This window comes from Saccopteryx leptura, chromosome 1, assembly GCF_036850995.1.
Source record: "Saccopteryx leptura isolate mSacLep1 chromosome 1, mSacLep1_pri_phased_curated, whole genome shotgun sequence".
Taxonomy (NCBI): domain Eukaryota; kingdom Metazoa; phylum Chordata; class Mammalia; order Chiroptera; family Emballonuridae; genus Saccopteryx; species Saccopteryx leptura.
In genome coordinates this window covers 375,001,908-375,027,558 of record NC_089503.1, presented here as the reverse complement: position 1 = coordinate 375,027,558, position 25,651 = coordinate 375,001,908, and the positions used below count along the sequence as shown (strand labels likewise).

General features: G+C 36.4%; 1 protein-coding gene across 5 annotated transcripts in view; it reads right to left on the bottom strand.

Moving 5' to 3' along the window:
* Window positions 1-24,515, bottom strand: part of SUPT3H (SPT3 homolog, SAGA and STAGA complex component) — a 437,116-nt gene extending 412,601 nt beyond the window's left edge. For 3 of the 5 annotated variants that reach the window (XM_066359295.1, XM_066359293.1, XM_066359296.1), the window contains exons 1-2: window positions 24,197-24,308; window positions 10,274-10,374 (exon numbers count right to left, since the gene is read on the bottom strand). In XM_066359295.1, coding sequence (XP_066215392.1) covers window positions 10,274-10,374 — 101 coding nt within the window. In that variant the 5' untranslated portion in view covers window positions 24,197-24,308. Of the gene's footprint in view, window positions 1-10,273; window positions 10,375-24,193 lie in introns of all 5 variants that reach the window. The other 2 variants (XM_066359294.1, XM_066359299.1) reach the window with 2 other exon arrangements.
* Between the last annotated feature and the right edge of the window lie 1,136 nt (window positions 24,516-25,651).

Here is a 25,651-nt window from a genome sequence, read left to right as displayed (position 1 = left end):
ACTGCTTAAAATTTGCACTTAGAATTTGTTTTGGAGCTTGATAAAATGATTCCTAAAAATTCATCTGGAAGAATAAAAATGGGAAAAAAAGAGAAGAAATATTTTAAGAAGGAAAGTTATGCAGATGACCTTGAACTATAATACCAAATATTAAAACACATTAAGAAGCTATAATAACTAAAGTAATGCAGCATTGGCAGAGGAAGAGACAAGTCAACAGAACAAAGCACAAAGTCAAAAATGGTCATTTATTACCTCATAAAGGTAGCGTTCAATTATGAGGGAAGAGAAGGCTTATATAATTGTGGTGGTGACACCAAAGGCAAACAGATTTCAAGTTGTTTTAACTTAGAACCCTCCCTAATGCCATACAACAAAATAATGGATTAAATATTAAACTGTAGAAACTAAAAGTCTAAAATATAACAAGTACACAGTGATATGTACAAAATGAAGGTAGGCCTTTCTGTCAAAGGTGGAAGCATTAAAGAGTATAAGACTAATTTTACTACATTAAAAATGAAAACTAACATGTTTCTTTAAATCACCATAAACAAACCTTAAGGAAACCAAAAAGATGGGAAGAAAGGGGGTTAGGAAGATGCCAAACATGAGCAACAAAGGATAGATGTCTGAATATATTACAAGCCCTTAATAAACAATTGAAGAAAACAAGAACTCGGTAAAATCATGCTAAGAATATGAACCAACACCCACAAGTGAGGAAATATAAATATTTTCAAATTCAGCAAAGAAGAACTGTAACAGAACATAATGTTTCTAACGTTTAACATCAGAGACCTGGAGGGGGAAGCTCTCATAACTGCTGATGGAAATGTAAATTAGTCCCACTTTCCTGGAGGAAAAGTAGGAAGTTACTATCAAAAAAATCTTTCAGATTCAAAAATTCTTCTTCTAAGACTTCAATATAAAATAATAGGTATCAATGTTCATTACATCAGTAATAGTGGGAAAACTTTGGAAACAATATGGTTCAATAATGGGATTAATAACATAAATTTCCATACAATAAAATACTTTTCTAGTAAGACAGAAAATTGTTCATAGTATTTTGAGTGGGAAAATAAGAAGGCAGATTACCAAAAAAAGCACAACAATGGCTAAAACATACTAAGAACATAAAAAGATTAAGTCAGATACATGGACACACATCCAAGTTTAAGACTCTCTGTAACTCAACTACAAAATGCTATGAAGACTTTGAACACACACATGTATTTTTTTATTCTCCTTCTCCATATAGAAGTTTATTTATGTATAAATATTATATTTTATATATGTCATATTACTTGGTATTGTAAAGCATACATATACTATTGGTAGGATTGTAACTCATTAAAGCCTTTATGGAAGGGTCATCAAAAACCTTAAAGGAATTAGTCCTAATGCTCAAAAACGGTAAGGGGGATAAAGAAGGGAGAGAAGGGGGAGAGGAGGGAAACAGATCTATGCCTAAATATAAAGAAAGTTCATTGCAATTGTATATGTAACAGTAAAATATTAGAAACAACCTAATATATTTAACAAGATTGCTTAAAGACATCGTAATGGAATACAAACTATTACAGCTATAAAGATAATGCCACATATTTAACAACATGGAAAGAATGTATGATATAATAAAAAAAAGCCCAAGTTACACAACAGCAGTTAGAATAGGGGCTTTTGGTATTTTTTATGTGCACTGGAAAGGAACTGGGACGATAAAGACCAACACATTAACAGACCTTTAACTCGGTGAGTTTCAAGTGTTCACAACCTTTTTATATTTTGATTTTTTTTTCTTTTCGGAAAATAACATGAACTGCTTCATAGGAAATATAAAAGATTTCATTTTCAACGAAATATTAATATAACAATTCCCTTACTCATAACATTTTCCTGTTTTTATTATTGGGGTTTTTTTGTTTGTTTTTTTGAGGGGAATATTTTATTCTAAACATGTAAAATTCACCAGTACAGAAATGAACCAAGATCGTCCCATTTCAAATCTATAATCCTTTCCATTGTATCATGCTACCTTAATCACTCACTCATGTATATGTGGCTTTATTGTCCTTTATATTAATCTACCCTCTAAAATATGTACATTTAATTAAAAATTCCAGGTATGTGACATTTTATTGTATATTAAAAACCATCATCTCTGTTCACATCTTTCTAAAGAATTAGAGGACACTGTTAATAAAAATAATTATAAAGGACACAGTTAACTGTAAATTCTAAGTTAGAAGAAGTAGAATAAAACATACTATCAGGTTTACTTAAAAATAGTTGTACATCAAGTTTGATTGTTTAGAAGTGACTCTACACAAAAGGAGTATTACTTTCATTATAGATACAAGTAATGACTGATTGCCAGTCCAGTCCAAAAAGTTTAATTTAACTCAACAGACCCATTTTACTAGTATATTGTTATCCCTACTAAACACACATTACCAACCCATGTAATACAGGAATAGGGAGCAAACCACAAGGCTAGTACCAGCCTACCAACCATAGCAAAAAGTGGTCATACATGGTTCTTTCAAGACAGAAACCTATGAAAAGTAAAGGAGGAGGAAAGCATTCAATCAAAGGTAACAGATTAAAGATCAGTTCTCACTATTCTTCCCTCGGAAACTAATTTGTGAACTCTATTTATTCTGTCTTGGGGAAAAAATGTTATGCCAATCAGAAAACCTAATGATTATATATAGCATTTTTTAAAAGGTTTTATGGTATTTTACTTAAGATTTTTAAAAAGTCTACGCAGAGATGTCAAAAATATTGTATTTGTCAAAGGTGTCATAATCATACCAATAAATAGTTTTTATGATGTATTTTAGTATGTTAAAAACATACATTAATATAGTAACATATTAATTTACATCACAGAATAACTCAATTCCCATTTATTTCGATATAACTCCCCATTTCCAGCTTCGGAAAAATACGGAAAAAATAAAAATAAAAAATAAAATAAAATCTTAGTTGCTTACATTCTATATCAACAGAATTTACAGTAAGGAGGCAACCTACACATAATCAGATATCAAATTTGACCTTCCCATCCAACTATACAAACCACTTCCTCATGTACTTTAAATATTGGAGAGTCTATTTTTATCGAGTACTTTTTTTTAAAGATTAATTTAACTTGGTATATTTAAAAATAACAAGTTTTCAAAATCTCAGTATATTAAAAGTAAAAATATTGAATTCATAAAATATTACATAACATATTGCTAATTTTATAATTACCATAAATCTTGCAAATCTAACTGCATGAGAACGAGGACGGCAAACTTGCAACAATATTACACATTCAATTACATGTGCTGGCATGATAAGCAGGTGCGGCACAATATGATCAGAGGTGTAGTCATAGGAACTTCAGAAAGACTAAGCAGAAAGACACTACGTAAATTCACAAGGGTTTTTGGAAAACTAACACATTTCAATATTATCCCGACTTTCTATAAAATAGAACATGAATGTAATACTAAACTTCCCAATCAAATCTGAACTACCAAAGTTACCACAAATTAACATCCCCAAATCTTTAAAGAACTGTGGGACAATGGCAGCCAAAAAGAGAAAGAATTTTAAAGTAAATCTATGCACTTAAAATTAAATGTAAAGTCAAAAAACCACACAACATGTAAAATGTATTTCTCCCAATTTCAATAAAAACATACACGGTGGGGCAAAAGTGGGCTTACCGTTGTTCATATCAGACACACAGAGTTTATTCTTGTATTGCTTATGAATTATTATATTATTTTCATAAAAACAACTGTAAACTTACTTTTTCCCCACTGCGTATAACACAAGCAACCCAGAAAAAAAGTATTCCATGTATAATTTATATTTTCTACATTTCTTCTGTGTTGTCAATATGGTAGGCATTTGCTATATGTGCCTATTTAAATTTATATCAATTGAGATAAAATTTAAAATTCCATTGTTCAGTTGTCTACCTCATTTAACGTACTTAATAAGTACACAGGGTTAGTGGCTATCATAGTACAAAAAACAGAAATAAAAATTTCCATTACACAGAAAGTTCTACTGGACAGCATGCTATAATGTACACAAATCACAATTTTTTCTATAGGTAATTATAAAAATTCTTCCCATAAAACTGCAAACATTCCTCTCTGCACTTGACACATTTTTTTAAAAAACTACGTAATCACTAGGTTGGTGATGACAACTTCTTTTTAAGATAACTAAAGGACAGTGCTTACTATGTGTCAGGGACAATACGATGTACTTTGTTTCAATATCTCATTTCATCTTCACATAAACCCGATGAGGTAGACCCAAGTCCACAATCCCTTATGTGAAAGATGTATTTCAGAACTAGAAGTTTTCAAATTTTATAAATTTAATACTGTACTTAAGCTATATAACATCCTCAGTAGGGTTTGAAAGCATTCAGCAACACAGTGGAATGAATGAATATTGACACTAAAGTGAAGACTATAAACAACTGTGTATCAGTTGGGCCCTGGTTCCGACATCATATCAGTTCAGAAGAGGAGTTCCCATCCTCTGGTGTGATAAATTGAACTACACTGCAATTTTAGAATGACCGATCTGCGAATTTTTACCTTTTTTCCATCACAGAATTACTAAAATGAATTCATCTCCCTGAATTTCAAGAAATCACTTCTAAGATTGAGCAACTGTTTTTCCCCTAGGTATTTATATATACACTACCTAAAATGAAAGGTCCAGTTATTTTCTTTTCATGAGAGAATTGGTAGAGACATTTAAGTACAAATTCAAAATTGTATTTTGTCACATTTACAAAAGACCCCTTTTTTTAATGCAGGCATTCAAATCAGTTGTGTCTAGCAACTTAAAATGTTCCTTACTCCATTTCTGAAAGGAAAAAGGTATAACCAATATTTATGCTCCCAATCAAATTTTATACACATTTTCTCACAGTCACAAAACCAATTAATTATTATAATTTGAAAAATTTCCTCATTCTTGCTATATTAATAAACCGATGTTTAACTTAAAATATTCCAAACAGATGCATTTCCAAACAAGAAGTACAAGGATGAGTTTATCACATATTATAGTATAATTTAAATAGCAAGCATTATTGATAAAATATAAAAGGTAAACATATAAATATTCAACAATGTGGCCATGTTCATATACAAAATTATGAAATATTATAAATATGAGCAACCAATATAGAGTACAAGAATATTCTATTTCTATGAAAAATTATATTTTCTCCTGGTTACTAATATTAGAAAGATTTGGAAATTAGTTATAGGAAATTGAAATAAATGCTATGATAGTATGAAAATAACCCATACTTCTTATAAAAATTATACCTCATTACTAATAGCAGTAATTAACTGAACAATTATTTGGCTTTCACATTATTACTTCATTATAACACACAAGTCACACACATAAGGTGGTAAAAGTTCATTTGCTCACTAAATTGTGTAAGTCAAAATAAAAGTTTCGCCTGACCAGGCGGTGGCGCAGTGGATAGAGCATCAGACTGGGATGTGGAAGACCCAGGTTCGAGACCCCGAGGTCGCCAGCTTGAGCGTGGGCTCATCTGGTTTGAGCAAAAAGCTCGCCAGCTTGGACCCAAGATCGTTGGCTCAAGCAAGGGGTTACTCGGTCTGCTGAAGGCCCATGGTCAAGGCACATATGAGAAAGCAATCAATGAACAACTAAGGTGTCGCAATGCGCAAGGAAAATTAATGATTGATGCTTCTCATCTCTCTGTTCCTGTCTGTCTGTCCCTGTCTATCCCTCACTCTGACTCTCTCTCTGTCTCTGTAAAAAAATAAAAATAAAAAAAAATAAAAGTTTCATTGATTGATATGTAGCTTAGCAAATTTGTCAAGAGCAAGGGCTCTATGGGTTAGAGGTCCTGGATTAAATCCAAAATTTGCCAACTTCTATTATGGCAATTTTTGGTATGTTACTAACCTTTGTGGGGAACAACCGCATCTACCTCGTAGGGTTGTATGAGGATTGAATGAAGTGCTATATAGAAATATGCAGGAGTGTGGCTCATATAAATGATGCTCTATATTAGTGTTCACAATTATCACTAGTGGTTGCAAACAGCTACACTAGAGGATATATTTACAATGTGTTCTCTATCACAAAAAGCATCTAGGAAATTACAATATAGTAATGTTAGCACTTCATACCTTTAAAAATTTTTCTTTCCTCCAGTTTTCTGAAAAACTTTTATGTACTATGGAAACTCAATATCTGAAGGAAACTTGTGTCAGTTTAATAACCATCCACTACTAACTCACATATTTACATATTAGACGTCTTTAAATCAGGTTGAGGTAAGGATAGAACTGGAAATACATTCTTAAACAACTCATAACTTCAAAATGCTAAAAAGACAAATGATTCCATTTCACATATAAAACTATGCCCTTGTCTAGTGCACAATAAATAAATGGTGGTTGCAATTTATCCCAAAAATTCTCAAGAAAAGAAGCAAATCTTATTGAGAAAATTATTAGTTCCATTTTAGACATACTGTACTAGTTTAAGGCGTTCACAGAATACTTCATGGACATTCCAGGAAGCAATCAGACATCCAGACCTAAAGTTAGGACGTCTACCGTCAGAACCCATCACTTCCTCCTTTGTACTGCCATGGAATTTGTCACATGCAAGCACAGCCTTCTCTCCCGTGAGACTACCTTGAAGGCATTCGGATCCTGCCAAGTATGGGCTCAATGAATGTTGATTTTTTAAAAATGCAAAAGTTGCAGAACTGCACAATTAAAAGAGTAAATTTTATCATCTATATAAAGAAAACTCTCATTTCAAAAAGTTCTGTTTCAATTTGTGGATATTAAATAAGGTTGAAATTTTCATTTGGAAGAATTCTTACTGAATATAGGTAATGTAAACAAACTCCTTTTTTTATCTTAATTTCATCACATGAGAACTAAATGTGACCAAGCAGTGGAACCTTGACACCATCACCAGGTCTATAAACCTGACAAAGAGTAATACAAGTCAAGAAATGTACAAATAAGGGAGAGAGAGCCCCATGAAAACTTCTTAAAGTGCACTTAAATTAAAATTCTTAAGAAGTTTGTTCAAACACCTTCAATATGAATTGAAAAAAAAAAAATGAATTGAAAAAACTTCACTTTCTAATTTACAGGCTACTTGAGCTCAGTAACTTAAAAATGAGAAGCCTCTGGGCCCTTCCATCCCACGCTCTTCAAAGAGCAGTGATAAGTAGCAAGTGCGCTCAGTTCTAAGCCCCAGGTAAGGGAAAGTGCTGTCATCCCCACCACCAGCACTGGTTTGCCTGCGACCCCTTTCCCTGGGAATCTGTGGAAGCAGTTCCTAAAGGGCGCTTCCCTGGCAGTATTTCACCCCAACTGAAACTGTGGTCCGTTCCATCAAGGCTCTGATAGCAGAACAGACTAGCTGCCAGTTCCGTATTCAATAGCAGAACATGACAACTTCATTTGTGTTTGACAACAAGATTCCTGAAACCAATCCCTGGAAATGACACTATAATACTGTTACTTATTTAGAGAAACAGGGCATTAGTGGTGAATAGGAGGGGAACACAGTAGCAGTAAAAGATTAAAAAACAGCAGTATAATACAAACAGGCTTGTGAAACTGCAGCCAAAAAAAAAAAAAAGATAGGGATTCACAGAATGAAATTCCTACAACACAAAATAAACAGAGACTTCAGTCTACACATTCCCATCTGAAATCACATAAACATAGATCAAACGTATACTGATTCTAATTTTAAATAACAAAAGTCTGAAAACTTTATACCATCAGAAAATATTGATAAATTTTAAAAGTATTCCAATTTTGGCCCTACTTTTTTGCTCTATGAAGCAATTCATAAGGGGAAAAAAATAACTTCAGACTATAAATGATGAATGTAACTATTAGGAATGGCCTCTCTATGAGGTCTGAAATAGAAGGAAAATGTATATTTCTTCCATAGCTGTAGCCAACAATAATTTTTGCATTCTGAATCCAGCTTAAGCACATTAGTTGGGAAGATGTTTGCAAAAGTATTTAATAAGAAAGTGCTGAATTTAACTTTTATTTTATTTTTCTCTCAGTTTTCTTAAGTGGCCTGCAGTCTATCAAATGCACTAAGGAGAGCCTCTCCTAAGTATAAATGACAAAAGAAAATATAACTTTCTTCTTGTACAGAGCTGTTTCTACAGATCAGGAGTCATCAAACTTTTTCTGTAAAGGGCCATATAGTAAATATTTCAGCTTTACAGGCCATGTGGTCTTTGTCACAAATACTCAACTTTGCCATGTAGCATGAAAGCACAGACAGATAATAGATAAATGAATAAAACCTTATTTTCAAAAACAGGCAGCCAGTCAATGGACACATAACAATAGTTTGCTGACAACTGCTATAGAGCATATTTTTTTACAAACCAACAAATATATTGTTTTAATAAATACCACTAAATTTAAAATATGATGTCTGGAATTTGCTTTAAATTATTGCATTTGAAAAAAAGTGGAGAGTAGGGAGAAAGGTTAAATAAAACTGGCAAAACATAGTTACTGTTAAAACCAGATGATGGATGCATGGGGTTCATTACACTGTTCTGTATAATATATATTATAAATGTTTTAAAACAAAGTAAATCAGTGAACCAGCTATACAGGAAAATCAATTTCCTCATTTTACTATAAACCTTCTAAAACACATTTAATATTTTTAAACATAATTAACATAATACAATGTAAAAGATTCTTAACATACAGCTACTAAACTATAATGAAAAAACTTAAACTAATAAATTGTATATACTAAAAGTGTATACAAGCATAAACCCTTAAAATTTTCCATAATGTAAAACACAGGCTCACCTTATAGAGTCCTTAAATTAATGCATTTATTTTATTCTCGTCTTATCTAACAAAATGTGTTTCCAATTTCTGGTTTTAGAATATAATTGTTTTATAGGGCATATAGTATTCATAATAACATGTAATAAGTGTATTTTTTTCAAATGAATTATTTCTTTCTCAATTTTAAACTCTAGCCAATAAATATTAACAGACAAAACCCACATAAACACTGTACAAAGTCTTCAATAATTAAGAGTGCAAAGGAAGCCTAAACCAAGTTTGAGAACCTATGACTTGAATGTTTTCAATGTTGTTTAAAGTACGCTCACCAAATATCAGCTATATGCTCAAACACATTTTTTCTTAGAATAACCCACCCACAGTGGAGTCAATCCACTACGAAGGCGATCAACACCCACTCATAAGAGGAAGACACTTAAACTGTGAAAAGAAACATTCTTTTAAAACTGCCAGGTATGTCAGAAAGAGTGCATCCCTAGGAAAAGAAGAGCTCTAATGTGTGTCCCCTCATGCAGATAACTGTCTCCTGAACCAAGAATAAGGAAAAACTAATATGTGCCAACAAACATCTCTAATAAATATGCTATCTGTTATTAAATCAAGATAAACAGTCTGACTCAATGCAAGAAGCCAGAAATCAAGCTGAAAAGAGCTTTAAGAAAGAAATCTTAATGACTGCATAACTTCTCAAAACCTGAATAAATGTGTTTTGTAAATGGCCTAAGTATTTTCTCAACATTCTGAAAAACAGTAATTTAAAATACTATCAAAACTAAATTACATTAGGCTAACAGAATTATTGTGTAATTTGGGAAAAACTGAGAACTCTGTGAAAACATTTCAACTATCCCAGAACACCAAAATTTTCTAAATCCAGGCCTTGCCCAGGTTGCTCAGTGGATTAGAGCATTGTTCCAGCGTGTCATGGTCATAGGTTCAATCCGGGTCAGGTGACATATGAGAAGCAACCAATCAGTGCACAGCTAAGTAGAACAATTAAGCGAAACAATGAGTTGATGCTTCTCTCTCTCTCTCCCTCTTCCCCCCACCCAAACAATTAAAAATTTTTTCTAAAACTAAAATATTAATAAACAATTCATAACATAAATAATAATTAGAGCAAAAGGGTTTACATAACAGTTCATTTTTTTAATAAAAATAAACCAAACTTATTTTCCTAATACAGTACCACTGCAGCATTTTTAACCAATGTTGCGGCTTTTATCTACATATGGCTATTCAAAATGTTATCAATTTCGTTTGTACTCAAGTACAAGTTTCCCAGTTAAGTTCTATAAATTTTGTTATTTCCATTGTCTTTTATCAGCATGAATAAACTTACGGTAATAAGACAGGGACAAACTTACATCATACTCTGCAATTCTGAGGCAAAGCTCGGAGACTTCCCGGAACCTCTTCCACTACTTGAGGTTGCAGTAGACATGGGGCTGGCTGCAGTATTGTTCATCTAACCAGAGAAGAGAAATAACACAGAGTGTATTTAACTATAAATAAATGCAATGAAAACAAAAGCAATTACAAACCACTTTTAATCATTTCTGATTTTTTGTGTGTAAATCTGATTTGTTTATACTTCTAGTTCTTTATTAAAATGAAATAGTAAGGTGGGAAAAAAACTGCTTAGTCATGTATGATATAAAAAAATTACTCACTTGAGTGATAAAACATTTCAGTACATATTTTGTAATAAGTAATGGAAAAAATATACTCATTAAAGTATTTTAATAGAGCTCAATGCAAAATGTATTCCAGGGAGGCCTAAAATCCACTGGCAATATTTCAGGGAACTCCCAGTAGCCCCCAAGCTTAGACCTCATCAGTTCCATCCAGAACTCCGATTTTTTTTTAATATATACACTGGGGTTCCAAGAGAGATTCATTTAAAAAATGAGTTGTGCAACTGTAAGACACAAAATTAGAAAACCAGAGCACAATCCAATTCCTGTATGAACCAAAGCCTAAAATACAAACAACATAAAGTCAATCAACAGATCAGAAGCATTGTGATACTTTAGAGTCTGATGGTTAAGTAACTCATCAATTCTAAGTTGTGTGACATTTTCCCCAATAAAGTTAAACTGATGCATAATGAGAAAACTAGATGCCAATCCTAATATATCCCATTTTATTTAATGCATGTGGCAGACCCATAAACAAAAGTTAGTAAAATAATGAAAGCAGATAAAAACCTATTGCATATTAAGTGCTCAATAAATGTTAGCTATTAATTCATGATCATATAAACCTTGCAATACTACAATATAACTTTCTTTAAAATAAAAATACTTTTAAGATTCTAAAGAATTAAATTTAGAACAAATGATAAAAATAAAGCAGTACTAAGAACTTTAAGTACAGTAAACTAATTAGGAGGAATCCAGAGTCAGATGCCTAGGTTTAAATCCCTCCTCTGCTTCCTTACTAGTACTCTGGGCAAATTACTTAACTTCTCTGGGCTTCATTTTCCTCACCTGTAAAATGGGAACAATAATTTCGCCCTCTGAGGGTTCTTGTGGGATTAAATGAACTAATATGTTCAGAACAGCTCTAAGCACACAATGTTAGCTATTATTATAAACAGAAAGACCTTAAGAATTATCTTTCTTGGTTTGCAAAAAAGCCTTTATATAACAAATTTAAATTACTCTTATTTCATAATCACAAAAATTTAAGAAACTTGAATATTTTCACTGAAAGACCTTAATGCAATTCAACAAACATTAAGTAGTTTCCTTGGAAGTTCTGTTTTCACTATTGGCATCACTACTGCTACTGGTCACCCGAACTCAAAAACCTTAGTTACTATTTGTTGAACTCCTCCAGCAATTTATAGGAAGACAAATAAATCCGACTTTCTATTCTTACATCTTCCCCCTCTTTTTCTATCCTATGGCCCTCTCTGAGCTCTATTTATAGCTTCTCTCTTTCCATTTCAGTTCATTCTCCACATTGCTGCCATATTTATCTCTAATACATCTCTAATCTGACCACTGCTGTGGGCAATGTTGGCTAAAACTGATAAAAGGAAACCTGAACCAGGGCCATTCACCAAGAACTGGATGGAAGGGCTGGGTCCCATGAAAGGAGGCTGGAAAAAAAGAAAAAAAAAACCTACTACAAACCCCTTTCTAGAAAGGTCACATATAAAGCTTTTGAGAAGGCAACATGACCGAGCTCTAAGACAAGAGTACACTAGTTGGGTGGCTAGATGGGAAATATCTCAATATCCTTCTGTGGCAGGACCAGGGAGTGATCTGCCAACATAAGCCCCGGCCTAGTCCTAGGGCGTAAGGGCCATGCCAACATTACCAGACAGAGAATGCTGGAGCAGAGAAAGTAGAGGAAAAAAGGTTCACTCAAATTGGGCCTGAAAACCAAAATTCGAAAACACATAATGAAGCTAATGCTATGAAAGACCATCACTTTTTTTTTTAAGCCTAAATTTGTCCTATTTTTTTACAAAGCCTTTTGGAATAAGTAATTTTCTACAAATAATATAGGAAAAGAATTATCATTTGAAACTTAACTTAAAAAAGATCACATCACCAGCCCAAGGTTGGGGGGAAAACCGGAAACCAAGAACTTCCAGGAACAGTCCTGCAGAATCAGGACCAAGTGCTAGAAAGAAAGCTGACTTCCCCAAGGATCTCAGAAAATGTTCCCCTTACTGCCCCAGCAGAAGACTGACAGTTATGGCATCCTAGACCTAGAGAAAACGGCAAGCTCACAAGACTGTGTATTAACCCCTGCCTCCAAAAACAATTCTGACCCAGTTCCCTCCTGTCAGATCTGTGGACATGCCACTCTGTGGGATTATTCTGTGGCCAAAGTCCTGAGACATTGTGGGAAAAATCGGCCCCTTATTCATTTTGCAAATCCAGTCACCCTGTTTTAATGCTCTCTAAAGAGGACACATTTCAGGAGTAAATTCATATTAAAACCACAGCTTTCTTCAGCTGTCCTCCTACTGCAAGTGTTTCACATCAAGAGTATTTATTGGTAAGAGGTAAAAGGTCCCAATCCTAGTTTATTATAACCACGATCATCCTTTCACAGTCAAGTTATTTAATTTTTAAATCAAACAGGTGAATAACATTTTTCTTGACATGATGAGTTGATAGCTCATTCAAATCTTTAAAATAACTATTTCCCATACCCATTTTGTTTGATGATTTAGGTAATTAACTTCTTTCTACATTAACTTCTTTACACATCAAAGTCCTATCATTTCAGTGCTTTATTTCCTTTCTCCCAGACATTAAAAAAAAAAAAAAAAGTTGGTTAAAAGCAGAAGCACTCAAGTCAATTTTCTCTAATAAATACAGTTAACATGGAACTGAAAACCTACTGTAATCTTCTCAATGGGTTAATGTCCTACAGTTGTTTTAGCTTTCAATTGCAATGCAGCTGTTTGCCATATTTTACAAAATGAATTCAGATGTGCAGATGGAAACGTAGATTATTTCAACATGCCTCAGTTTAAATGTGAACCCAAGGAATAAGTTCATCTCTGATTAATACTTATATTTAAACCTGATCATTAAGTCAATAGCCAATACTATGTCACACCTATAAAATCCTGTTCCAGAGTAGAAAAATGGACATCTTTTAATTTAACAGAATGACATTTAAGGATACATTCCTTTCCTCAGAAAATACTGCAACAGAAATAAATTTTTAAAAATCACAAATATGAATTAAACAAAAATGTAATGGACATGTTACAAGGTTTCTATTCATAGCTCATATTTTTGGTGACTAAATGACCAAAAAAGAAATACCATGCTACATCTTTGGCTTAAAATACCTCAGAGTTAAAAAATGTTTTACTAGTAGCAGCATCTTCAAAACAACATCAAAATCTGAACTGTGAAATATATCAGTCTACCCATTTGTTAAAAGAGTGGACTGTTTTTTAATCAACACTAAGGAAAATTAATTCAGCAAACCTATATACTGATTCTGAGCATCTGAGCCTCAATTCCAATCATTCAAAACCTGTACATTTCACATAATATAAATAGAAAACTGTTATACTCAGAACATTTTCATAGAACTCCAAAGGCAGGAAGCAATTATGGTTAGGCCAACATTATTATACACTGCATTTTAGCTTTTCTGTGAAAAAAAACAAAAAAAAACTCAAGTACTCAAGTTACATTACGATCTAAATTTCTCCTCCTGTAAAAAAAAAAAAAAGATCCAAATGACCGCTCAATCACTGAGAATGCAAGAAATAAATTAATGTACAAATTAAAAAACTTCTGTATCTAGTGTTTGAGATAACACTATCACAATTCCAATATATTTATATATGCCCCATTCCAGGTAAACCTGGAAAGCACAAAACTCAAGCGTGCATTCAATTACTTGCTAAAAGAGAAATAACAGGAATAATCTAAAAACAGATGATTCACATATAATTTATTACTACGTATTTTAAATAGTAATTTTTCTAAAACAGCTTCTAACTGCATTTTCATATTTAACTTAAAAACTATCTGTATTTACCTACCATAAAAACAATGAGCTCGGGCCCTGAAATGAGATGCATCTATCATAGTACTTCTTACACTGTAGTATAATTATTTCATCTTCAAACTGCCCACTGCTCAAAAACAGAAACACTGTTTTATCTGTAATTTCGCTACCTCACATAGTGCCTGATATGGCTGATGTTCAGTAAATGGTGGGTAAATGAAAATATACAAAGAGAAGAAAACCGCCCCCCCCCCCCCCGCCATTTAGTATCTTATAGCCTCCTGAAGTTAACAGATATACCCAATGCAATGAATGAGCTTAGAGATAATGCACAAGACACCATGAGAGAAGCGGAGGAACACAGACCCAGGCAGTTTGTATGGGATAATTGTACTGAGACTTAACACTTGCTACAGCCTGAAAGTAAACCAAATTTAACAGCAGTTTACAATGCAAAAACAAGTAAGTGAACAGCAAATCCAAACTACCCATATCTCAGAAGTGAAAGTACCTGGAAAATGATGAAGCATGATAAACAGCAGTACGTGATCTAAGGAAACATTCTGCCTTACCATTCGCTGAGCAATGATTTTCTTAAAATCTACTAGAACAGGAACAAATACTTCCTAACCCAAATCAATCTGATTCTAATTAATATGGGTAAGAAGCTATAAATATTCATAAAGAATACCTGATGATCAAAATGACGTTATTAGAAATACTGTAAGGAGAAAACCACAACTTTAATACAACTACCCAAGACTTCATATTCAGAGACAGAAAAACTCTTCTCTGTAAGATAGGTACTATGTCCCGGTATATTGTCCCCAAGACACCTGCTTCCACACCCAGCAGTTCTGTAAGAGCAACACGAGTCTTCAGTCACATAAGGTCAAAAACCCCAAGGCATTTTATATTGTCCAGCTCCTTCCCTGCCTATATCCAGGAATGCTGGTTCTGACATCTTTTCTTATGAAAAAGCAATTCTAAATCAATCCTTTCCTTTTCAATTTCACCTTAATCAATATCTTTACTGTACTGTCTTTTAACACTATCTCCCACCTTTCTAATGAATTCTGCATAGTACCTCCAGAGTACTCATTCCAAATACCTGTTATTCCTCTAACTCAGAAGCCTCCAATGGCTCCCCTTTGCCGGGAAGACAAAACTTCTCACTGGACTTCTCCAGCTTCCTTTCCTATAGCAGTCAAATCAAACATTCAGTATCTCCAGAACCACCCCAGGCTCTTTTGAAGTTTTAATATCTTGTTACCTCTCCATCTATCCAAATCCTAGCGGTCTAGACAAGCCTTCTCTACATTCAGTGTCCCCAGAAGCTTCCCAGTGACACAACTGTCAGGAATTCCCCTTTCTCTGACATCTAATTGTGTTAGTTTACTAATTCTTTGGATTTAATGTTAAATATTTTAGTGCATACTAATTATTTTAGTTTATTAATAAACCTCTGCCCCATAATCTCTCCAATTACTGGCAGGGATGCCTATAGCTCCTAGAAATAAAAAAAGCCTTTATTTACTTCCTCTTACAGTAAGGGCACCTCCTTATTTAACCCTTCGAATACGTTCATGTACATCCTCCTGCCTCCTGACCACCCAGAGTACGATCAATTTATTTTAAAAATGTGTAAGGCAACATTTTAAAAAGGCAAACGTATGTTGTTCTTGTTTCTGTAAACTGGTTATCAAACATGATTTTAAGTTAATAAAACTGGAACTGAAACTAATTTCATTTTTTGAAAAAAAAAAAAAACTAACTCCCAGGGGGTCAACGAGCATGAAAATAACTCACTACTTAAAGGGTTAAAGCCAATGCACTAGCTGTACACTGGCTGTTTCACTTATAACAATGTGAGTACCTACTACAGGCCGAACACTGCTGTAGAAGCTAGGGACATAGTAGTAACTAAGTGAGACAAAAAGAGATACAATAAAATGCAGGAGAAAAGCAAATAATTTAAGGTAGTGACAAATGCTATGAAAATTAATTAAATAAGCTGCTGTCAACCAGAAGGTGACATTTAATATAAGACCTGAACAAAGCCAAAAGTGATTTGCAATGTCTTAGGTATTAAAAAGGTAACTCCACCTGCTGTGAGACTATTCTAAAGGAAGCAAAGGCGCAGGCCAGGAGACCAGTTAGAAAGTTACTGAAGTCGTACAGACAAGAGTTACAGTGGCTTGAATTAGTGAAATAAGTCAAGATAATGAGAAGTGGTCAGATTTCTGAAAGATATTTTGAAGGCAGAGCGGACCTGCTTGTGGATTAGACATGGGATGAGAGATCCAGTCAAGGATAACTCTAACACTGGGGACCTGAGCAGCTGGTTGAATGGTGGTACCATCTACTGAGATTGGGAAGATTAGGAAGGAGAACAAAATGAATTCAGTTTGGGCCATATTAATTTTGAGACAACTATTAGACACTCACGTGGAGATGAAATCCTGCAGAAGCTTTGTGACAGATATTTTAAGGCAGAAAGTTGAAATAAAAGTCATGGTCTTTTGTTAAATGGATAATTAATCAATACTGTAGCACTTGGTAATAAGGATCAACTAATCTCTCCAGTTCAGTTTCTCCATCTGTCAATAATTTCTGCCCGTCACAGAGAGATGTTTTAAAGGAGACAATGTCTACCACATAATATATCTGGATTGAAAGGAATACTACCTGTAAACTATAAAATTCCCAACAGACAGACATATATACTGTGTGCTTACATATCCTCATTGGCTGCATGAGTAATCTTTTTTTTAACCTACAGATATGGGATCCCAGTGACAATCTGCTCCCAGACACAGGAAGTTGTATTATATTTTTCTTCTTTAGTCTCACATTAGTGGAAGTTTCTATCCCAAGTGCTTTCATACCCAGTACTGACTCATGAAAATACTGAATTTAAAAACTTTTTTAATCCTTTGCAAAATAGCTCTAATAGTGCACTGCAAATGTGTCTCCCAAGTCGTTTTAAAATATGTAACACCAAACCCTGACAAAATGACAACCCTACTTTTCCACTGTTGAAACACTTGTTTTTACACAAAATAGTACATAATTGAATAAGTTAATGGCTAACTTTTCAGATACGTGCAAAATTTTGTAAGCAATTATAATTCTGATAGTAAAAGGTAAGTGTATTTGACAAGGATGTCAAAAAGGGAGATCTCTTAAACGTCAAAATTCTCTTCCAGTCTAGATTCACATTTTAGAAATATTAAACCTTATGAGAAGTCTATATTAAATAGCAACAATTCAATAAAATATGTGATGTGATTAAAAACATCATTCATGTGACTAAAAAAAAGACAAGGAGACTTACTCCCATACAGGTACCTAAAAAATAGATGAATTTGTGTAATCATTTCCAAGTTCATAAAAGGTCTTTGCTCACATTTTTTCACAAGTAGACTGCCAGGCAAGTATCTCCCCCCTACCGATGAAGAAGCTAAAAGTGAAAATACTAGGTGAAGGTCACAAATCTAACAAAAAATAGGCTTTGATTCGGGTAGCTGATATCCTAAAATATTCAGTCCATGTATACATATATATATTAACAAAAACTCACCAATCTTTTCCCATTTTAGTGACTTAGTCTCGTCCCTGGTAAAAGATGCCTATCTCCTTTAACACACTAAAATAATGTGAAATTACTGAGAAGTTGGACGCACAGTACTCAGGGCACTAGTCATTAAGTTATCTTAGAGGCTGATGACTTCAAAAGCTAATTGAGAAATTCTTCCCTTAAATCTTAGGCAGATGGACAAACCACTGCCTAAGCAAAAGATAACTATGCAACAGACAAAAGATAACTATGCAACAGACAAAAGATAACTATGCAAACTGGTGGGGGGGGCCAAAGACATCTGAGGTTCAGAACTACAGTTCAAAAATCACTAATTTCATCCAAATCCCTCATTTTTCAGGTGAGGAAACTGAAGTCCAGAGGGGTTTCTTGAACTGCCCAAAGACACATCACTATTTAGTGACACAGCTGGGACTAAAACTGAGGTCCCCTGACTCCTGGTCCAGAGTTCTTTCTACTATCCCACAAGGAACATACAAATAAAAGTTGATCGTAATTAACTCACAAGACCTCCACAATGTGTTTGTCATAGTGAACTTTGTTGTGAAACATCCGCCTATTCTGACTCAGTTTAGCGTAAAGAGCTGGGCTCTGGAGTTCAAATACAGGCTCTGACGCTACCATGTGACCTTGGGCAAGTCACATCACCTCCCTGCCTCAGTTCCCTCATCTTTAAAAGAGAAATTAAAAATACTCTTCTCATAGGCTACATGAAATAATGTCTACACAGCCTATAGGACAATGCCTGGTATACAGAAAGCTCTCAGTTCATGTTGATGATGAAGATACAGAAGAAAAACATCAACCAATCAAAAGTATAGCTTCCTGAAAACACTTCACAAAGTATCATCATTAAACATCTCTCTTCTCAAAGAAAGAATGGTATGATCAGTAGTAGTCTTTTAAAGATTCAGAAACAGCCCTGGCTGGTTGGCTCAGAGTGTGGAAGTACTGGGTTCAATTCCCAGTCGGGACACACAGGAGAAACAACCATCTGCTTCTCCAGCCCCACCTTCTCTCTCTTCCCTGCCCGCAGCTATGGCTCAAAAGGTTTGAGCGAGTTGGCCCCGAGCACTGAGAATGGCTCCATGGCCTTGCCTAAGATCTACTGGAAAGTTCTGTCCGTTTTTGGAATAAAACAAAATACAAATTTTTCTTACCATCAAAAAACTTTATTAAATAATATAATTGCCATTATTATTAATGATTTCTTGCCAGCGTGAGGGCAATTTGTATATCCCATTTTTGAAAAATGTTTTATCTTTTGATGTGAAAAATTGAACCAGTGCTTGTTTGATATCTTCTTCATTTTTTAATTTTTTGCCCTTCAAAAAATTTTGTAAGGACAAAAACAAGTGATAGTCAGAGGGTGCTAAGTCCGGGGAATATGGTGGATGCGACAGACATGCTTCTGTAGCATTTCTTCCTTGTTGAAATTCGTAAAAATTACAGTGGCGTAAATGAACTTTATCAGTAGCCATGGGTACACTATCGCTTCACACATAAGACTAACGTGAATCAACTTTTAGTTATTTTGCTACATCAGTATGTATACATTAAGTGATAAAAATAGAAAGGCACACATGCACCAAATAAACATGTGCTTACATGTCGAAACTTGTTGTGATAGAAACGGACAGAACTTTCCGGTAGACCTTATAGCTTGGTTGCTGTGCAACAGAGCAGCAGCACCAGGTGGGCAGAGCATCGCCCAGTGGGGGGGCTTGCCAGGTGGAGTCCAGTCAGGGCACATACAGAAGTCTGTCTCTGCCTTCCTGCTTCTCAATTAAAAAAAAATAAAAAAGATTCAAAAACAAATAAGAAAAAATTTAAATATACAGTCAGTCGTAAAATCTCTATAGCATTTAAAATAACAAAAGTACACTTCAAAATCTATAAATAGCTTATATTTGTATAGTACTTTGCAATTTATAAAATGCATTCACATATATAATTTCAACTTATTGTGTTATAAATTCAACAAACACAGCATTTTGTTCAACTACTACATACTACATGCCAGACAGCATGCAATTTACATATTCATTACCTTAGTTAACATTTAGTATTCATTAATAACTACCAGCTAGATGTTATTAGAGGCAGTAGTATAATGGGGGGAAAAAGAAAAAAAAACAACCACCTGACATTAGTTCCAGAAAGAGCCCTATCCATATCACCTATTCAGCGGGAATGACATGTCTGGGAAAATAATGAGAAGCAGCATTCAGCACAACGGGTGGGACACATCAAGTGCCCATGAAAATGGTGGTTCTCTCTTAGCAGTAGTAGGGACTTATGTAGAGACTATTACAAGCAAATCAGTAAAGCACCATTACTGTGACTTACAGTATTACTTCTTAAAGGAAACACTTCTGAGTAATGGTGCCTATGCTATTCTACATGCTGTTTCACAAATTAAAACATACAACAATTTCTGCAGATTTCGGGTCAGTCTTTACAGGAGGTAGTAGGTAGACAAGTTGAAACAAAAACAACTAAATAGAAGATGTTTTTAAAAACGAAACAACAATTTATGTAATTCTCATCTGAGGCCTCCCAATACCCTGTGAGGAGGTGGGATGATGTTAGGTACTCGTTCCATTTTACTGATGAGGAAATTGAGGCTCAGTAAAGTCAACAACTGAAACCACAAAGACAGAATATAGCAAAAAAGGAATGAACCTAGGTTTTCAGAATTAGTTTTAAGTACTCTCTGCACCCATCCACAGTGCATCTTCCATGAATAGCACAGGTGATACTGAACATTTACTTGTTAGACGCTTTGCTGCACTCAACACACCATGAGTTACTTCATTCAATCATCAGAAAAATGAGGACTCAAATTAAGTGGCTCTCTCAATAAAATAGTATGTTCACTATTGTGTAAACTCAATTAATATAATAATACATTTAGCTGAATTCTCTTTCCTTACTATTTAAGTGAACTATAAGCAAAATCTTTCTTTAACATTCTAAGACATAATAAGCAGATTTCTGACTGATTTCACTATTCAACCATACCATAAAATGGGCATTATTTTCAACAAGAATACTCACTCTTCTGACTTGATTGACCTGGTGTAACTCTTGGTAGCTCCTCATGCCAAAAGATCATTTTTTAGAGACAACCAAAACTCAAGCTGCCCAAGATTTCTATCCAATTATAAAAATAAAAGCAGAGGCTCTGGCCGGTTGGCTCAGCGGTAGAGCATCGGCCTGGCATGCAGGGGACCCGGGTTCGATTCCCGGCCAGGGCACATAGGAGAAGCGCCCATTTGCTTCTCCACCTCCCCCCCTCCTTCCTCTCTGTCTCTCTCTTCCCCTCCCGCAGCCAAGGCTCCATTGGAGCAAAAGGTGGCCCGGGCGCTGGGAATGGCTCCTTGGCCTCTGACCCAGGCGCTAGAGTGGCTCTGGTTGCGGCAGAGCCACGCCCCGGAGGAGCAGAGTATCACCCCCTGGTGGGCAGAGCGTGCCCCTGGTGGGCGTGCGGGGTGGATCCCGGTCGGGCACATGCGGGAGTCTGTCTGACTGTCTCTCCCCGTTTCCAGCTTCAGAAAAATACAAAAAAATAAAAAATAAATAAATAAAAGCAGAATATTTAAATTACCAGTGACTTAGTTGGACAGGTCACTTGCTGACCCTATTCCAGATATCTATTATTTAAGCTCATGCACCATGACTTCATAGCAAGTAAATTTCTAGGATGGTTAACCCTAAAATTACATATTACAAACTTCAACAAACTTAAAAGTAGAGTGACCATATTATTACATGGTTCCAATTGGGGCACTTTTGATAGTGAAAGGGGCTCTACTAATAAATATGCTGGAACAAACAGGCTCTAAAACATGATTCTCCCAGAAAAAGTGGGGTGTAAGTCACCCTACGTACGAGCCATCATTCTGACTTGTATGCAAGGGATTGTTCTCTGTATATATGTATTTACTTCATGAGCTTCAAGTTTTTTTCAGATCTAATGATTATCTTCAGCCTTGAGGCCAAGGTCAGCATTTTACACACATCAGACCAGAGTTTAAAGATGCCATCTATAAAGCTGTTTTTTAAGTTTTACTTCCAAACTTAACTTTATAAACATTTGCTTGTAAAAGAAATAACATATCTACATATTTCAAAGAAAACAATCTTGTGAAATATCACCAAATTGCAACTTAGCCTCTTTAAAAGCTTTGACTACTGATAACCTAATAATTACAAAACATTCTAAGATGCCCCAATACTAAAGTGTTTTTTAAAAAATTTTTAAACACATTTTAAATTAAAAAAAAAACAAACCTTCAAGAATAAAAGAGTTGAAAAGTTTTCACTGAAAACTAACCAAAGTGATAAAAGATAGAGGAAACTATGGTCACAACACAGTGCAATAATGATTAAAGGAAACTGCTCAGTATTGTTATGGCTCTCCAAATGAATCTGGCATTAGCTGTACAGTCTAAGAGACAAAGGAATGCTTTTTTTTTTTTATTTGTCAAGCTGTAACTAACTACTAACAGACTCACACTTTGAACTATAGTACTTTAATGAAAGGCATTATTTGAATATAATTATGATTCCCAAAGGCAGAGATTTTCAACCTTTTTCATCTCGTGGCACATACAAACTAATCACTAAAATTCTGCACCACACCAAAAAATATATTTTTTGCCAATCTGACAAATAATAAAAGGTATAATTGTGATTCATTCACACCGGACTACTACTGTCATGTTGGCTGCTGTCACTTTTCTATGTATTTCACAATCTAAGAGAAAGGTCAGTGCTCCTGATTAAACAGTCAGGTACTGCATGTTTTAAACGTTCTTGCAGCACACTGTTTGAAAATCACTGCCCTAATGCAATAAAAGTTCCAAGAGTTGACTTCTCTGACTTAAAACTCAACCAAATCAAGAAGTTGAAGGGGTCTCAAAGTCTAAATTCTTGGCCTTACGCTGTCCAATAAGGCACCCACCAGCTACATGTAGCTATTTGTATTTTAATTAATATAAAATTAAAGTTCCTCAGCTCACTAGCCACATTGCCAGGGCCATTTGGAGAGCCACTGAGTCTAGTGGATTTCTTATTAGGATACCACAGATTACTACAGAATAGTTCCATCATGACAAAAAGTTCTATTGGATTTAGGCTGCTCTAGATCTTTGCTTGTATATTCTCAGACTCAAGAAACTAGTAATATCACAATCAAGTGCATTCTATTTTTGCAAAGTACTGTCAGAAACTTATCCTCACATTCAAATTCAGCCACTCTGTAACATGCACCAGAAATTCCACAACTTCCAGCCTCAATGGGATCTTCAAGTAAATCTTGCAAAACTAATCCGCCCCTCATACAGACTAAGAAGAACCTAGGTCCTCCCAATCCACATAAATATACACTTTCCAACAAAACAGTTTAAAGTTTATATCAGCCTCACGAAGTCATGCTAACTTACATGCACATACATTAATAACATATGCCCAGGATCGGCTGTCAGTGCTACATTCCACTGTTCCTGCAAACCCACTCTCGTCTGTCAGACCAAGTGTCTTGATTTTCTAATTTAAAAAAACACTGTTAGAGTCATTCTAAATGTCTTAAAACACGGAGACCAAAATTAATTATAATTAACATGTAATTGGCCAGCGCCTGGCTAACGTGTATCACCTCATATAATCTTCATTCTGAGCTAAGCAATTATTGCCCCATTTTACAGACCAAAACACCCAGGCAAAGAGACATGCTACATGATTGTCCTGGCAGGGGACACAGCTGGGGGCTCGAGTTGATCTTTGCCTTTTCCTGGGCGCTACACGTCTACTAACGCTACCTAACTCTTCTTCCGCCCGCCCCTAAAGCAACAGCCTCCTTCGCTAAGGATGCTCCCCCCCCCCCCCAGACACACTACCCAGGTGACCCCCGGAAGGTGCTCCTGCGCCCCAGAAACGCCCCTCCTGCTCGCCTGCCCCGCTCCCCTCGCCCCACGCCCACCCGCGGGGAGGAGTCAAGAGCCACCTCCACACCCCGCGGGAGCGCCTCGCGCGACCGCCCTCCCTGCACACCCCACCCGGCGCGAACGCCAGGACTACTCCCCCGCGGCCGCCCCGGGCAGAGGCCAGGGCGGGGCGGCGCCCTCCCGGCTCCCACTCTCCCCCCGCCCGCCCCCGCACCGCCCCCCACGCCACCGACAACCTCTGCTTTATGAACACTTGTAGGCACGGCTGCGCGTCCCGCGTGGAGAATGTGGGGGTAGAGATGGTGCGGTTTCTGCTGCTGCGGTCCCGGGACACGCTTGGATAGGGGCAGGGTGGGGGGCTGAGTGTAGAGAGGGAAAAAGGGGCTCGGCTGGAGCGGGGGGCGCGCGGGCCGGGGGGCGGGGGGCAAGATGGCGTGAGCCCGACTCTCTCTGTGGGGCGTGGGTTACGGAGACCGAGAAGCGCTACAGACGCCCCCTGCCCTGGCGGCCCGGGCGCTGGCGCATGCGCGCTGCCCGAGGCGGCGCGCGGTCTCCTTTCCCCCGCCAGCCACTTCCGCCACGCTCGCTGGGGGCGGGGCGTCGTGAAGCGCGTGGGCGGCCGCCGGGCCCGCCCGCGTGGTGCGTGGCCCGCAGGGCCGGGGGTGGGCGACCCCGGGTGGGCGACCCCGGGTCTCCGGTCGGGCTTTCGCGCGGGTCTGCTGGGAAAGGGGTGGGGATGAGCTGGGAAGTAAAGGATGTTCGAGGGCCACGCTGGGATTCTTGAAGAACGGAGCTGACAGGAAATCTTTGTTTGCAAGTTGGGGTTAGCGATCGGTCCGTGTAAATTATTTCTTCAGAAGTTGTCATGAACCTGGAAATGAGCCGGATAGTGCTTTTAGAATGGGGGAGGGAGAAGAAGAGACCCGCTGCCCCTAAGGGCCGCAGTGCGGGGTGGGCAGGAGCCCCCTGCGGGACCGTGAAACACCGGCCCCCACGCACCACCACTGCTTCCTCCCCACCCCCCTGGCACAGTCATTAGGTGAGGAAAGACGGTCCGCAATTCTTCCCCTCCACTCATTTCACCAAGCTCGGGCATTTAACGACCTGTGATTTTACTACTGAAACTTTTTTCTACTTCAAGGTTCTTTATGAATGATCCTATATTTATTTTTCCTTAATTGTGACCTGTTGCTCTTCGTTTTTAAGGCTTGCACCCCCACTATTGAACTAGACGTCCTGCTCTCTCACATTCGATTGATATAGGTGTGGTTCTTCTGGCATAATAACTTCCATGTAGATTCACTAGTGCAAAGAAAAGGTGAACATACCTAAGTAAAAATGCCTCTTGGCATCTTTTTTAAAATGGCTAGATTAGGTAATAAAAGAGGCCCTAATTCTCCAAAGAGTAGAAGTCATGCTTAAATGGAAACATCCCCATGATAAAGTGGTTTCTTCTCAGGTGAAGGCCATGGGGGCAGCTCACCTGCAAATTCTTACTCTTGTGAGCCATGACTCTTATTAGGATGCGTGTGGAGGCGTTTTATTTCTTATATATCAATTATCTTATTCTTTCCTATGTTTGCCTTAGATTTCTAATGCTTATGTAGTAACCATGGATAGAACTAGAGATTGTTTAGAATCGCATCTTGCTTTGTTGCTATATTTGGTTAATTTCCTAATACTAAGAACTC